General features: G+C 45.6%; 2 protein-coding genes across 4 annotated transcripts in view; both read right to left on the bottom strand.

The window, feature by feature from the left end:
• The window catches only part of LOC131685073 (uncharacterized), a 41257-nt gene extending 23906 nt beyond the window's left edge, over positions 1-17351 (bottom strand). For 2 of the 3 annotated variants that reach the window (XM_058968498.1, XM_058968517.1), the window contains exon 1: positions 15473-15726. The gene's annotated coding sequence lies outside the window, so the exon portion shown is untranslated. Of the gene's footprint in view, positions 1-15472; positions 15727-17253 lie in introns of those variants that run through there. The other variant, XM_058968507.1, reaches the window with a different exon arrangement.
• LOC131685097 (uncharacterized) lies at positions 5335-6556 on the bottom strand. Its single transcript, XM_058968541.1, has 2 exons — positions 5461-6556; positions 5335-5397 (listed from the first exon to the last, which is right to left on the bottom strand). The coding sequence occupies exon 1, from the start codon at positions 6512-6514 to the stop codon at positions 5822-5824; it is 693 nt and encodes a 230-aa protein (XP_058824524.1). The 5' UTR covers positions 6515-6556; the 3' UTR covers positions 5335-5397; positions 5461-5821.

Raw genomic sequence — 17351 nt, 5'->3', positions numbered from 1 at the left:
TGGTTGATTATCTTCTTGTGAACTTCGGTTGGAGCTATTCGTGCGAACTCCAATCTCAAATCATGCAGTTCGAACGACGAAAGACAATAGCTAATCAAGCGAAAAACCGGTAGCCAATCGAGTATCTGCTTCGCTATCTCGTAGTTGGTCTCGACGAACCGAAACGTTGAGATATTAAAATCCATTACGATTCTCAAGTGTGCTGTAGTGAAATATTTCGTCTGGTGCTTCTCGTTTCCAACTAACAGCTGAAGTTCGAACTACTACTAGATGCGCATGCCACGGAGTTTTCCTGACACATGACGTGAGTCCGTTGTCATCGTGGTAGAATTCTACAAACGATGAGAATCCATTCCTAAAGTAGGGGTGATCTATTGGTGAATATTTTCCTATGTAGAAACGAGAGTTGTTCTGATATTTGCTTCATCAGCTTTGCTCCAGTTGCAATAAATTCGATTCATTTCGACCCATAATTTTTCTACGCACATGGCTAGCGGGTCATGCCAATTTAAGTTATACAGCCAACACTGGTACGCTCGAAGTGTCGCCGGCACAAAACATCAGTGACGTTCCGCGTAGCTTGATTTCTTTCGTTCGTCAGGGAACTGGGTCGAAATAGCATCGGTGAGTTGAGAACTGCCGCTTAGTTAGAACTCCACTTCCGTAACTCAAACCTTGCGCGTATGAATCTAGCAGAAGTGAAATATAGCTGATGAAATTTTTGCTGCTAAATGCTATCATTATCTTGCTTTTTGGCATTTTGCTATAGTCCGCTCTGATACTGGTAGCAAGTGGGTGTCAGTTACTGAAGAGTGGAACACGCATCATTTCAATTAAATTAAATGAAGTGTTGTACTCCCTAGTGCGCAATGGTCCGGTTTTGGTTCTAGAAATAACGTAAACTTCACTTGAAAAGTCCGCAACTACAAATTGCTTACCAATCATGTACTTTTTGGGAACATGGAAGTTTTTGTTCCTAAACTTTCTGAGGTCTATATAGGTTTATGTTTTTGTATAGATCAATAAGCTCCTTAGCCTCAAGTTGCCATCGAGGTACGAATGATAACTAACAAACTTGTCCATGGATACCGAGTTTCTCTAGCATGGCTTTTTCAATGTCATGGTTGATTTTGGCGAATCCCCCTATAAAAAGCATTGATTTTCAGTGCTTCGCGAATCCAGCGAATATGTTGTGAAGAAGATCAGATGTACTGCTTGTTGTTGAAGAAAATAGACTAAACCACAACACTAAAACCACAGCACCTCTTCTGTATCTGTCGGATTCATTTCAAGACCCATTTTGACCGGATTCTCGTTCGCTGTTCCTACATGTCCAACCCACCGCAGACGCCCAATTTTCGCAGTGTGAACAATGAGTGGTTCTCCAAGTAACTGTTTTAATTCATTGTTCATACGCCGTCTCTACATTCTGTGATCCATCTGCATCCCACCGTAAATCGTTAGCAGCAGTTTCCGTTCGAAAAAAAACGAATGTTGATCCTCCTCTAACATAGTTCAGGTTTTGGGTTCGTACAAAACAAATGATCTCGAGCCTTTTTTGTCGATGATTAACACTCCCACGCACAGAACTAGAAAAGCTAACAATCGCTGAATGAAGTGAATCGGTAGGGGGCTCGAGGCATCCCATCAGCTGCGTTCCTCAGCGACAGCAATAAAAGTAAAATGTCAATATCACGAGAAGATTAAAGCTTGCAACATTCATTGCCCATCCAAACTAAATTTGGGTTTTCCACGAGAAGCCTCAAGAACGGCTTGTTGAGTTGTTTCTAGCAATGCATTGGTATAATTTTTTTACATAATGCCATGCATTTGATGAAATCCTTGTCCGATTTGATAATCTTGATAGTGATCGGAAGCAGTTTCACAGTGCGGAAAAATTTGAGAACGCCGATAACAAAACATAGATGGCGGTGCAGTCGGGTAAAACTACGATGAAAATGAAACATTGAGAAATTGTAACCCCTTACGAATCTCAAGAGGTTCAGACTACCAAAGATCCAATGATATTATTCAACGGGATGCGCAATCCGCGGAGTTTGGCTGATAGGTAACGTGAATCCATTGTTGTCGTAATAGCATTTCGAAAAAATTAGACGAAACTCGATTCCCGAAGAAGGGGTGTTCCATTTGTGGAGGTGACTATTGCGCCACCGTAATTGATGTATTTCTTGATCTAGAATCGATAGAGTGGTTCAGCTCAAGCCGTGAGATGGAGATTTTTTTCACTTATTTTTGCTGCAACTAAGATAACGTGCACAACAGTCAGTATGTTGGCTCGTTGCAATACATTTTGCTTCATCTAGCGTCATAATTCTCCAATGCACAGAGGTAACGGGTCGTGTCAATATACTGATATACTCGAACTATCACTAGTGCTAAACATTAGAACAGATCGAACACTCTTCGTCGAGCGTGACACCATCTGATGCGTGACGTTCCGAATGCTTTGACTAAACTTCGTTTGTCGGGAAACTGCGCCGGAACAGCATCTTTACTGATATTTGTACGTGAGTTGGGAACTGCTTTTGAATTAAAACTCCACTTCCGTAACACAAACCCTGAGCTATGAAGAATCTAGTTGATTTACAAGTGGCAAAGTTTCAAGTCAGACCGAACTAAATGACATTTTATTGATTTCGAGAAAAACAGTTATCAACGCTGCATCTTTTACGTTATCATTCAAAATTAATCCGTGGCGTTAAGCTGGTGTCAGTTACTTACGAGGGGAACATTGTTTATTAAAATCCAACTTTTCCAAGTTAGGTGTTGTAGCCTCAAGCGCCTGTTGTTTCATTCATTTTTCCCACTAAGGAGTTATAAAAGTTCCATAATCTCTTTTTATCGACGAAATATTCTGGTTTTGATCCTATAAGGGACGTAAACTTCACTCTCAAATCCACAGCTTCAGATTACTTGCCAAATACGAATCATGTATTTGTGGAACAGAGGATGAGAAATGTAAGTGAACCGAGATGGCAGCTTCGCGGTATATAGCGAGACATGGTGCAGACATTAATGTCGATTTAAAGTTACTTTCCATCAAGACAAGGATGATGTTTCGATCATGGTTAATTTTGACGAAATCATGTAAATAACCTCGGTTTGCAATCCATCGTTGCAATTTGAAATTCTGACAAGGCTAGTCGACTGCAGCTGCACCATTTTCACTGCACGAGCGAAAGGTATTTCTCAATTCAACTGTTGCAATTCATGCTTCATACCCTGTCTCCACTTTTTAGTCCACCATCTGCACCCCACCGTAGAACGTTCGTAACAGTTTCTGTTCGAAATCTCCAAGAGCGCGTTGGCCCGCCGCTAACATAGTTCAGGTTTTGTCGCCTTAGGGGACAACCGGTCTTTATGAGTGTTTTGTACATAACTTTGAGTGATAGCTAGTTTTTCAAATCCCAAAGTAAGTGCGATTACCTGCTAGGATACGTCTGACTTTTTCCGCTCGTGTCATTATCGGCGGCCACCAGTGAACACAAATACACGAGCTCATCAACAACCTCGATATCGACGCCAACAATTGGTATACTTGGTGGGAGGCGTAATGTTTTTTCCTTCGAACCTTTTTCTCTCGTGTCATTTATTGCCAGCCCAATTCACTTTGCTTCAACCTTCAGCCAGATGCATGTCTCCACAATCGTTTCAAGATTACGTGCCATTGTCTGACGTAGTAGGTTGCTCCACAATTTACGAATGATTGCATTTTCAAGCCCATATTGGAGCACTACGTTATAATTTTCTCCTGCTACTACCTTTCAGGAGGACCAACGACGGTAGCCACAGCCTTGTTACTGGACTTCAGAGAGTTTTCAACAAAGTTGTCATCGAATTAGACTTCCATTTGACGATTATCATACCTTGTTCACCGTGAAGTCATCCAAATTAGTGACAATGTATCTGAATCCTTTTCCAACCATTCTGGAGTTCCTCAAGGTAGTACGCTTGGCCACTACTGTTTTCACTGTTCGTGAATGATGGGTTTTCATCTTAATGCGCGGAGGAAAACTGTTCTCTCGGTGTAAAAGAAATATAATGGTTCTTGGTGTTGCTAAATGCTTTATCAACCTTCATCGAACGACGAACATGTTTACTTTCAACTACAACAACACTGGAACTTAGCTGCAACGCATTGACCATGTAAAAGATTTGGGCGCCATTTTAGATGGAAGGTACGTTAGCCCATCACTTCTCAGCAATCATTGACAAAGCAAATCGTCCAATAGGTTTCATGTTCAAAACATCCGATGAATTCCGGGATCTTTTATATTTCAAAGCGTTATATAGTTCACTGGTGCGCGAACGTCATCTGGTGCCTCAACCATGCAATTTGGAGCCAGAGAGTTGAAGCCGTCCAGCGCAGATTCATACGATATGCGTTACGTCAATTGCCTTGGAACGATCCGCTAAACTTGACACCATACGAAGTCCGTTGTCCATTATTAGGACTACACACCTTAAAAGACCGTAGGCACGCCTCGCAAGCAACCTTCGTATCTAAGCTTCTTCTGGCTGAATATGATGTTCCTGATCTCCTATCACAAATTAACCTGTACGCACCAACCCGTGTCCTTCGCCCTCGAACACTGCTACAGACAGACATGCGCAACACTAACTACGCTGCCAACAACCCGATGATGATGATTATTCGTCGTTTCAACGATTTTACATATTAACCAGTCTAAGTAACCACCATTGAGTCTGTTGGTGTAGATACAGCAAATAAACAAATATCAACGTCATCGGTGAACAGACTTCCGAAAAATCTACCACTCATTTCAAGCCTCGCTCTTTGAATTACACCCTCCAAAGCGATATTGAACAGTAGGCATTTCCAAGTTTCAAAAGGACTCAAAAATATTCCTTGATACTCGGTCGTAACATATCACTCAATCCATTGTCACTTCGATCAATCGTGTAAGTTTGTGTGGGACCCGTATTCGTTCAGTTTATGTCATAGCTGATCTCGATCGATTGTATCTTATGCGGCTTCTTACCGGCTTGCTTGTCCTATGATCTCCCTTGATTACGGTGATAGTTGAGATGGTCGGGTTTAATTTTTTTCGAACCCGAATCCGAGCATGAAAATTTAAAAACCCGAACCCGACCCGAGCCCAAAAGTTCAAAAACCCGGACCCGACCCGAACCCGAGAATTTCAAATTTGAAAACCCGACCCGAACCCGAGAAGCTTAAATTTACAGAACCCGACCCGAAACCCGTCGGGTTCAGGTCGGGTCCAAAGACCCGAACCCGACCATCTCTAATAGTCAGCGACCAAAATTTGGAAGAGCACTTTGTCGGTGTCTGTCGAGGTTGTAGGGCGAAGGGAAAAGGCCGTTTTGTAGCGTAAAAGTTGTATTTAGCTTCAACTATAAGTTAATAAAATTATGTTAGTTGGCGTTACAATCGTGATTAAATTTAACTGTTCTTACAATTTGGTGGGCTGTACCCTTTTATTCGCCCTTGCTGCCAGTCGCGGCTCTTTGCCAAATAATACTGTCTAAAAACATATTAATTATAAATTTGTTTCCTTCCAGGTTTTCTAGGATGCTTCTATTATATTATACCTTACCGCCTTTCAAATCTTTCCTGTTTTTCACTCTACTTTCACTTATACCTTACTGTACTTGTCTTTTAAACTTTTGCTTTTAATTTCACTTTCTATCTGCTGCCGTTCACACTGAGCTTCGATGAGTAAAAGAACTGCCAAATGAAACGTGGTCTAGTCGTTGACAGTTCGGTGATGTATCTCCGCTGTCATCAAATGACGTCTGTCATCCATTGACGCGACGCTTAACCGCGTTGCTTTGATTCTGACGCGTTGCCTTTGTCAGGCAGTGTTGCCAGCTCGACGGTTTCTGCGTTGACAGTCTCCCCCGGGTGTAGTCCGGAGTCCGCCGGAGCTCCACTCTTCTTGACGTCGAGCAAAGCCAACCGCGTCATCGGTCGAATACAAGTCTTGTCGCCTATCTTCACGACCGTTCGTCGATTTCTGCCGTCCGCATGCTGCTTCAGGCGGACTATTCGCCCTCGCTCCCAGCCACTCCGTCTCGTCGGCTCCGCGACCATTACCAGGTCGTCTGGTTTCAATGATGGTGTCTCGCTGAACCATTTCGGTTGCCGGCGGATCACCGGCAGATATTCCACCAACCAGCGCCCCCAGAATACATTTAGCTGATGCTGGATCTGTTCCCAGGAATCCCCCAGGATTCGACACCGAACTGATTCGTTGAACTGTCTCGGTCCTTCATCTTCGTCGTTCATTTGCTTCATCCCATTCGAACTTAACAACAGGAAGTGGTTCGGGGTGAGCGCCTCGGTCTCCTCGCTCTCCAATGGCAGATACGTCAGAGGCCTCGAGTTTACGACACTTTCAGCCTCCACGACCAACGTCTGCAACCCCTCGTCGTCAAGCTTCCCCTCGGAATACGCTTCTTTCATTGCAGCTTTAACGGACTGTACTAGGCGTTCCCACGCTCCGCCCATGTGTGGCGCTCCTGGTGGTATGAAGTTCCATTTCGTGTTTGCACTGGTAAACGTTGCGGACAATCCCTGGCTTATCTGGTGCTGCAGTACTCGATCGGCTCCTTGGAAATTCGTTCCGTTGTCGCTGAAAAACTCGGCAGGTGGCCCGCGCCGTCCAACGAATCGGCGGACGCACGATATACAGGACTCCGTTGATAGTGTGTAGGCGATTTCTAGGTGTACGGCACGAATCGTTAGGCAGGTGAACAGTGCGACCCATCGCTTTACATTGGATCGCCCCAACTTCACCAGCAGTGGTCCGAAATAATCCACCCCTGTGTAGGTGAAAGCTCGCTCGTGATGGGCTAAGCGGGCAGATGGCAGTGGTGCCATTGGAGGGATCATTGGTCTGGTTCGCCGTATTTTGCAGGACGGGCATTCTCTGCCCACTTTCTTGACCACCAATCGAAGCCTCGGGATAGCGTACAATTGTCGAACTTCGTTAACGACCGTTTCAGCATTGCCATGGCAAAAGTTGCGGTGGAATCGATGCACCAGAAGTTCCGTGACGCGATGCCTTCTCGGTAGAATCACGGGATGGCGCACGTTGTAGGCGACGTTCTTAACTGCCGCGATTCGACCCTGTTCACGTAGCAAACCCTTTTCGTCCAGCTTCGGCATCATTTGGTAGATGCAACTGTTTTTCCCGATGACTTCTTGACCGGTCTCATTGGGCGCTTTGTTTGACAGCGCTGCAACTTCGTCCGGGTATTGTTCACGTTGCACCAACTTGAAGATGACTTCTTCAGCAGCCTTCAGCTCCGACTGTTGCAGCTGTCCACTATATCGTGGCTGTTTCTTCGATACATTGTGCAGAAAACGGAGAACGTATGCGGTCGCACGTTGCAACCTATCCCAGGAAGAGAATCGGTCGAAATCGATCGTTGGTTCAGACGAACTGTGATGTAGTGTCGATACACGCATTTCTTCCACGGTAACCATCACCGGTTCTTTGCGACAGGTCCAATCTGCCTCCAGGAGATTCAGGAAATGCGGTCCTTGGAACCACTTGCTGTCGTGGTTGAAGTACGGTCCACTACCCCATTTCGTTGCTTCGTCCGCTGGATTGGATTTGGAAGGCACCCATCTCCAGTCGCTTACCGAAGTATGCTCAAGTATCTCACCTACTCTACAGGACACGAACTGTCGATAGTTTCGAGGGTCGGCATTAATCCAGGATAGCGCCGTTCTGGAATCGGTCCAGAAAACCGTCTTGGAAACTGGGACGTCGAGGTTTTCCTTGACAAATTTTGACCACCGTACGCCCAGTACACACGCCTGCAGTTCCAGCCTGGGAATAGACCACGGTTTCAGGGGGGCGACCTTTGATTTTGCCGCTACTAAGCTGCACTGTGGTTTACCGTGTTCGTTGAAGGTGCGTAAGTAGATAGCGCACGAATAAGCTACTTCGCTTGCGTCGACAAACACATGCATTTCAGCCCTGAGGTAGGTCCTTCTCGTGGCGTTGGGGAAGTAACATCTGGGAATTCGGATCTCTGCGATATGGTTGATCATCTCGATCCACCTCTGCCATTTCGCATAGACTAAATCGCCTACTTGTTCGTCCCAATCCGTGCCTTCGCGCCACAGGTCCTGGATCAAGACCTTTCCGTGGATGATAAACGGCGAGAGTAATCCCAGTGGATCAAACAACGTCATGACGCAACGTAGAATCTGCCTCTTCGTCGGTCGGGTTGCCATGCGAATCAGTGTTTGTACCTCGTCGCTCATTTGAGTAGAGAAACTCAGTTCATCGGATGATGGGCTCCAAAGCATACCGAGCACTCTCTCGGTTGTCGACCCGTCGATCAGGTTCAGTTGCTTCTCAGTTTCATCTGGTACTTCGCCCAGTTGCTCGAGGACCGTGCTGCTATTTGACCGCCAGTTGTGCAATTTGAAGCCTCCTTGGCCGTGAATGTATCGCACGTCGTTTGCTACCTTTGTCGCCTCTTCTGCGGATCCGAAACTCGACAGGTAATCGTCAACGTAGTGATCGTGGACGATCGCTTTCGATGCCTCAGGAAACAGTTCAGCGTGCTGTACTGCGTTCCGATTTTTGACGAATTGTGCCGAAGCTGGCGAACAGGTGCTCCCGAAGGTAGCGACATCCATCAAGTAAATCGTAGGTTCCTCCGATGGACAAGCGCGCCACAAGAAGCGCTGGGAATTCTTATCTGCCTCTCGGATACGGATTTGGTGGAACATTTCCTGAATATCCGAGCTGACCGCCACCCCATACTGTCGAAAGCGGAATAGCACGGCTGGAAGTGACGAGAGTTGATCCGGACCTTTGAGAAGAGCGCTGTTAAGTGAGACTCCATCGACTTTGGCGGCTGCATCCCAAATAACTCGGACCTTTCCTGGTTTCTTAGGGTTTATTACCGCTCCCACCGGGAGGTACCATACCCTTCTTGGGTCCGCTGCATCTATCTCCGCTTTCGTAGCCCTGTGCGCGTAACCCTTTGCCTCGTATTCGCACATCTGTCGATGGAGGTTCTCTTTTAGCAGCGGATCGCGATCCATTCTGCGTTCGAGACATTCTAGACGACGTACCGCCATCGTGTAGCTGTTCGGGAATTCTACATTGTCTTCTTTCCACAACAAACCCGTTTCGAAACGGTTCTCTACTCGTCGGGTTGTAGTTTCCAGGATAGTTAGCGCTCGTTGTTCTTCCTTAGACATTGGAATGTTTGACGGGCGCACGCCTGCTTCTTCGATGGCAAAAAACTGCTTCACCGTATCGTGAAGTTCTTCGTCGCAATCGCATCTGCTTACGTGGAAATTATAAGCTTCGGTGTCACCGCTTTCTCGCGGGCCGTAGACACACCAGCCCAATCTGGTTCTCGCAGCTATAGGACCGGTACCATCGCCCTCTCTTACTTTAAGTGGTAGCGCAAGTCGTAGGTTGTCGATTCCTATGAGGATCTTAGGCTTTGCGTTATGGTAGCTGCTAACCGGAATCCCCCTAAGGTGCGCGTGTTTTGTCGCTGCTTCTTCCACCTGGAAACTCTGACTCGGCAGATTGAGACATTGAACCGTTCTTGCGTTCACTATCTTGTGCCGTTTGTGCTGTCCTTCACCTGCGATCTCGAAAGTGATGCGTTGCGATTCCTTTTCCATGCGGGAAGTGTTTCCCGTCCAGCGTAGACACAAAGGCTGAGGGCTACCTTTCAGACCCAACGATACAGCCAGATCATGTTCCATTAGTGTCAGATCTGATCCCTCGTCCAAGAATGCAAAGGTATCAATCGAGACGTCGCTTCCATGTAGGATCACGGAAATTATCCGAAACAGTGTCGACGAAGTCAGAAGACGGTGGGTGTGATTCTCCGCCACTAATGCATTCGATGCTGGAGCCTTTGGAGGCCCACGTAGAGAGTGAAGCAGTGGATGATGGCGGAACTGACAACCCTCGATGTCACAACTACTACGAATCCGACACGCCCTGCGTCCATGGCTGAATAGACAATTCTGACAAAGACCTAAAGCTCGGACTCTTCTCCAGCGGTCGTCGACGTGCAACGCTTTAAATGCAATACACTCGCGCACTCGATGACCAGTTTTGCTGCAGTGTGCGCAGTCAAACTGTTTCGCTGCGCCGGTTGGCACATTTATTGATCGTACAGAACTGACTGCTCCTTCCATCGCGTGAGTGTTCACGAACGCTTTGTTCTTTGGACGATCGCGTGGGTTGTTCCTTCTGGACTCAGGTTCGAAGGTTACTACGCTCGACGCGTCCTGCACCACCGACGTCATGTAATCGCCGAAGGTTTTTAAATCGACGACTTGAAAACTACGCTTATATCCTGCCCACATCATCCTTTGATCTGCGGGAAGCTTCGCAACGAGTTCCTGTAGTAATGAAGGATTCGATAAATGAGCGCGTTCGTTCGCCGCTTCGATGTGGTCGCATAACGCTTGCACCGCCATCCCGAAATCGATGAGACCTTCCAATCTGTCGGACCGTGGTGCTGGGATGTCTCGCACCTTGCGTAGCAGAGCGTTGATCAGCAACTCAGGACGTCCAAATCGCATACGAAGTGTCTCGATCACTTGGGGCACCGCTGCTGGTAACACCAGCCGACTACGTACTGTTTCAAGCGCAGAACCAGACAAACATCGTTGCAGGCGAAGCATGTTCTCACCATCCGAAAAGCCGCAGGCTTCTGTTGTGTATCGATAGCTTGAAATAAAGATCGGCCAATCCGCTGGGTCTCCAGAGAATCGGGGAAGTTCCTTAGCCAGGGACTGCCGTGCTGCTAGCTGCTGCTGCGTTGGACCTCCTGGAGCTCGAGGGGGAATCACTTGGTCTTGATACACATTTTCTGACAGACGAGGGGGCAGGGGAAATTTATTGAATTCAACCGGGTATGTGGGGGAATCACGTATTCGTTCATCGGTTTTATTCTTATATTGACTCTTGGGCAGAGTTAGTATTTGTGTTACACCCGGGCGCGCGTGAAAAACTTGCTGCTGCTCGCGGGGAACTTCAGGAGGCATTTTACTATTTCCCGGATGCGCGAAATTTCGCGACTGTTCACGGGAAATTTCATACATATTGGTCGTGGGGCAATATTGAGAGGTGTATTCGTTTGCATTTATTGAATAATTACTCAAGGCTTGACGCTTACCTGGGGGTTCCATATAGCTTGGATTGCTTTCCGTTGCTGCGATTGTTTGACTTACCCCTGCCAAACTAGTATGGCTTACCGGTTCCCTCACAGGCCAGCGACGATTCATTGGGTCGATTCCACCTACTGCTTCAGCTTCGGAACCATTTTTAGACCGAATTCGTTCGTCCTCCGGGACAGTTGCTAACGTTCGGCCCGCCTTGGGAATGGCGCCGGTCTGCTTCTCCATGCGCGGCTGGTTTGCCGCTGGCTTTGGTAGCTGCTCCGTCACTGTACTGCTTGCTTCCGGTTGTCCGACTCGTTCGCACATTTCCGCACTGGATTGAAATCCCTCAAGTAGGTTGCGGCACAGTTCCAACTGTGCTTGTAGTGCTGATAGCTGTTCGTGTGTCGGTTTTGCTCGCCTTTCGCATTGCTCCACTCGGTTCCTGAGTTCCAACAATGCATCCTCAGATTTCGTTCCCTGTGGTGACTGAGACGCAGACGGCTTCAACACTGCTAGGGGAATTGTTACCATCGGTGGCGCTACCGATCTGGGTGTACCCGGCGCCGGTACCGAACGACGAACAGATGATGCTAGTGGGGCACCGGGTGGAAGTGGAGTAGAAAGACGCTTACTTGAAGTAGGTGAAGCCGCTTCATTGGTAGCACTGCGTGCTGAAACTCCACTGCGATGGCTGCCATTTTCTTCCCCTTCCAGCACTTTGTCGATGAGTTTTTGTTGCTCATCAAGATGGCGGCGTTGCAGCTCTATTTCCGCACGTTTTCGTTCTAGCTGCTGCCTTTCCACCAGTTGGCTCATACAGACGGAAAGCGCCGACGCTGCACTGGCACGACTGGAACCGCTCTTCAATGAAATGGCATCCTCTTGCATGGAGGTGCAATCACCGCACACCCATGACCGGTTCATCACACTCGCATCCACCCCGGCGCATGTATAGTGCCGCCATCCGTCGCATTGGTCACACTGGACCATATTGTCCGCACTATCCGGACGTTGGCAGGCCACACAATTGGATTCCTCTTGTTCCAACTCCGTTGTATCTCCAATTGGCGTCTGTTCGGCCATCTTACCTCAAATTTTGAAGATTGTCGAGGTTGTAGGGCGAAGGGAAAAGGCCGTTTTGTAGCGTAAAAGTTGTATTTAGCTTCAACTATAAGTTAATAAAATTATGTTAGTTGGCGTTACAATCGTGATTAAATTTAACTGTTCTTACAATTTGGTGGGCTGTACCCTTTTATTCGCCCTTGCTGCCAGTCGCGGCTCTTTGCCAAATAATACTGTCTAAAAACATATTAATTATAAATTTGTTTCCTTCCAGGTTTTCTAGGATGCTTCTATTATATTATACCTTACCGCCTTTCAAATCTTTCCTGTTTTTCACTCTACTTTCACTTATACCTTACTGTACTTGTCTTTTAAACTTTTGCTTTTAAATTCACTTTCTATCTGCTGCCGTTCACACTGAGCTTCGATGAGTAAAAGAACTGCCAAATGAAACGTGGTCTAGTCGTTGACAGTTCGGTGATGTATCTCCGCTGTCATCAAATGACGTCTGTCATCCATTGACGCGACGCTTAACCGCGTTGCTTTGATTCTGACGCGTTGCCTTTGTCAGGCAGTGTTGCCAGCTCGACGGTTTCTGCGTTGACAGTGTCTTTTAGTAATGCGACCGCTTATTACAGAATTCCAACTTATCCTCCGTTTTTGAAAATGTGACATACTACTCCCTCCATTCAATCCTCTGGTAAAATATCTTCCTCCCAGATCTTTAAAATCATCCAGTGGAGTTCTCTAGCCAATGCCTCTCTCCCGAGTACGAGCAGCTCACGAGACAATTGATCATTGTCAGCGACTTTATTATTCCTCACCGTCCGATCTCCTTCTAAATTTCAGGTAAATCCGTTGCTGCGAATCTGTCGTCGGCTGCGCGGGTCCCCTAGCTGATTCTTGCCCTACTCGCGTTGTTTACTGCTTCACCATTCAGGTGTTCGTCATAGTACCGATTCCACCTATCGATTACCTCACACTTGTTCGTGAGAAGGTACATATTGGTGTCTCCACACATGTCGGTTTGTGGAGTCATTGCGCGAGCGATTCACGTTCTCGTATAATTTATAATTTCGTATAATTTCCGTGTCATTAACACGGTACAGCACTAGGCACTTTTTTCGCCGGAATTCCATGTTTTGTCTTTCATTTTGTTCCTCGTTTGTCTTTGTTCGATGCCTGGTTTGACGGCGAGCGCCAGCGGTCAGCTGAGGAGAAGAATGCAGCAAGGAATGTAGCGTACGTTAAGTGCCTTGCTGCATTCTTCTCCTCAGCTGACTGCTGGCACGCGCCGTCAAACCAGTCATCGAACGCTTTCCAACAGAAAGGAAATATTTCAGCGATGATAGATAGTTTCAAAACTCGTTGAAGTTGTTCAGAATGCCCCCTCATGCATTTTTTTTGATAAAAACACCGTCTGGATTCGGCGAAGTAGATGCATTTGGATTTGCATCATCAGTGGCAGTATTTTCAACAAAAATTCGGTTGATGGATCTTCCTCGAGAAGTGAGTTTCACAGTAGAAGTAACTTGATGTAGTGTAAGGCGCAACTGCAACCGCGGGACAATATGGAGTGTGATCTCGAGCGCTTACAAAGCAAAGGTCCCATGTGCATCTATTCTTCTGCATAACATTGCTGATTTGCCGAAGAGTGGGGCTACTGTAGCTGTCCTTAATACAACTGGCGGTAAGTATAGATTTTTCGGAATCCAATTGTAGAAATTCATTTTTTGCAGGACATCACGTCAAGCCAGGCAAGTTGAAGTCACCTAGAATAACGATATCATCAGTTAGGTTATGAATGAAATGGAGGAGATTGGATAAATTTATCAGGCTGAAATAATGATTTTTATCAGGACAAATACACGCAATACACAGGAACACAATACACCCTCAATAAAGTTAAAGCCCTCAATAAACAATTACAATCACAATTACAGTGCCACCGATGTCCTGATAGAGGACCATTACGCAACGCAATTAATGAGCCGAGAGATTGACCAAATGTTACATTTTGTGGCACATGGGAGAGGGAGTAAGCTAGAAAGTGTCGTAATATGTTTTAGTGAGGAAATATTCCTTTTATAAGGGGGTCACTTTTGGGCATTTTCCGTTACATAATTTATGAATGATCCCTAGTAAACATTAATGCTGTTGGTGGCGGAATGCTTTCGGTTGAAGCGACGTTGACTGGAACAACAGCGGAAACGTATTGATATTACCGTTTGAAGCAGATTTAGAGACCGTTTTATCACTCCCACGCACAGAACCAGAACAGCTGACGATCACTGAATGAAGTGGATCAACGGAAGATTCGAGGCATCCCATCAGCTGCGTTCCTCACCGATAGTAATGATAGCAAAAATTCAATATCACGAAGCGAGCAAAGCTTGCAAAATTCATTACACACCCAAACTAATTTTGGGGTTTCCACGAAAAACCTCAAGAACGGCTTGTTGAGGTGTTTCTAGCACTGCATTGATATCATTTTTTTTACATAATGCCGTGCATTTGATGAAATCCTGGTTCAATTTGATGATCTTGATACAGTGATCGCAAGCAGTTTCACAGTGCGGACAAATTTGAGAACGCTGACAACCAAGTATAGATGGCGGTGCAGTCGGGCAAAACTTTGCGGTGAAGTGTCAGAAGATCTATCAAATGCGTCCTTGTTCATAACGCAAAAACAAACAGAAAACACTTCATCAATAATAAGAATAAAATTCAGGATCGATTAGTACAAAATGCAATGGTTAAAATCATCAAAAATACGTTGAATATTGAAAGTAACCACGGTGATCAAAACAAACAACTGACGAGAAAAAAATATATGAAAATTTAATTATTATTTCCAAATTATGACACTTGACGTTATATCAAATTACCATTTTCCAGAATAAGAAATGAATTAAGTGGGAGGGAAGTCCTCCGATTCCGGTCTGAATTCCGAGTGAGTTTTGTTCTTACTAAATAGGCGACGGAGCAATCACTACACATGGACATCTTCCGTTATGTAGCTTTTCGTTTGAAAACTCTATTTCTCCGCAAGCAAAGCTGAAAAGTGTATAGAAATGCCACTAATATTGATACGCAGCGATAACGCGAGCTGACGAACGTTCAACTACTATAGTTTCTTCAAATGAAACGACCGAAACCGATTGCACGAGACTGTTTACCTTACTGTGGGCCCACAAAAATCTAGTTTTTCTCACAACAGCCGTAGCATATGTACTGTACCTGGCAGTGACATGTTGTGTTATCAGGACCCATCGTTTACACGCAAAGAAATCACACACATACACTTCACTCTTTTCCTCGGTCGAAAGCCGCAATACCAGTGATAGCAACAACAGCTAACAGTAATCAATATCTTGAAAATGGCTATTTTAAAGCTTGCTATAGCTCGTCGATATTTTCTCCCTACGACCAGTGTACGTCACTTCCACGAGCCGAATCGTTGGAACCAGTATCGTATGAAATAGGACCACCTTTTTCATGGCATTAGATATACCAATCTGAATCGCAGCAGCATCACAAGAACCGCTACTAGCTACGACGACGATGTCAAATGAATGAATGTAGGACGGGAGACCTACCTAAGTGTGTACGATATCATCATCGGTGTAGAGCAAGGAGAGCACGGTCAAAAACATGGTGAGCTTCTTGTTCTGCCAACTGAATCTGCTCATTTTCTCCGCCCGCAAGGATTAATCAAATATTTGCTATTCTCGCGCGTATGCCACGCGTTTGCCGAGTCGGTGGTGTCGGATAGAAGGTTTTTCTGTTTGAATAGAGCTCTCACGGCTGGCAAACGGAAAGCAAAAGAATGTCCTTAAGTCAGCGCTGCCAGCTTTTGTGAAATTGTATTGGTGTGGAAGTCAACAATCTAATGCAAAGGAATTCAGTCAAACCAGTTCAACTGTCAATTACAGTTTAATTGAAATGGCAATGCACTAGTTAGTGCAAATTTTCTGTCCGAATAATAATATAATAACGCTTCTGCTACATTAACATTTTCTCATTCGCTCACTGGCAGCTCTGTTAGTTTTCTGAGCTTTTGACATACCAACTTCTTTCGTCGTTCGAGTATATACAACAGCACCAAATGACGGTGTCTCGAATCTCGCACAATAATGTAAGCTTTTCGTTCGATGGGAGTAAGCTTCGATAGCTATGCTGTTCTCTTACTTGCGCACTACCATAGCCAATAAATTCCGTTTCGAATCTTGTGTATCAGATGTCGTTTTCGCCCTTAAGGGTAACACTTCTATTGTCTCGCTATTTAGCAGAATCTCTGACGGGCGAGTGAAATGTTTCTGCCTATTGCGACCTTTAATAACTAGTATCAGTTTATTTACACTTGATCTGTTGCACATAATTAGTCGTCATACTAGCAAATCGTATTATCATCAGTGAAGGGCGACGTTCACACAATTTTTTTAAGGCATATGATTCTCCAGCAAGATTGCCTGTCCTCATTCGTAGTAAGGCGTAGCAGTAGGCAATTCCGAGAAATCAGACCTCGAATCGATCAGCGGATGCTGCCAAATCCTTCTCAACTTTCTTCCTCTGTCCGAGAAGCACAAAATGTGGTGTTATTTCATCGTCCATCAATTTCACGATTCACGCTTCGAAGGGGTAAAATAACTAGGAGCGGAGCAGTGTTCTCGGGAGGAAACGCTGCAAGCTTTTCGGTCGAACTCTGCTCGCGTATCACATCGATTCGCCATTAGACTCGACTGTCTCGGTTATTCTTCCGAAAAAACATCAACACAGCAGCAGACGGAAAGCCAAAAGCACTTACACTTCCGAACAAAGTCACTCACACACTTCACACGCAAAGCATCCGTACGGATCAGACGTGTAGAGCAAGAAAAAAAAAAGAAGTCAGAAAAAATGTCAGTCAGGGTAGCAATTGACCCGTTTGGAAAAAGCACTTTTTCACGTTCAAACAACTAATATTCGCTTCGAAAAACAGCAACGAACTGATATCAATGCACTTAACTATACTTACGTACCATTTTTCAGCATTTTAAAAGAGTTTAATCACTAAAACGCAAGGAATTTTTGTCAGCCATTAATGTGCGAGAGAAACCAACAATTAGACATATTTTTA

The sequence above is a fragment of the Topomyia yanbarensis genome, chromosome 1, assembly GCF_030247195.1.
Source record: "Topomyia yanbarensis strain Yona2022 chromosome 1, ASM3024719v1, whole genome shotgun sequence".
Classification (NCBI taxonomy): Eukaryota; Metazoa; Arthropoda; class Insecta; order Diptera; family Culicidae; genus Topomyia; species Topomyia yanbarensis.
The sequence above is the reverse complement of the archived record's forward strand: the minus strand, read 5'-3'. Positions and strand labels throughout refer to the sequence as shown.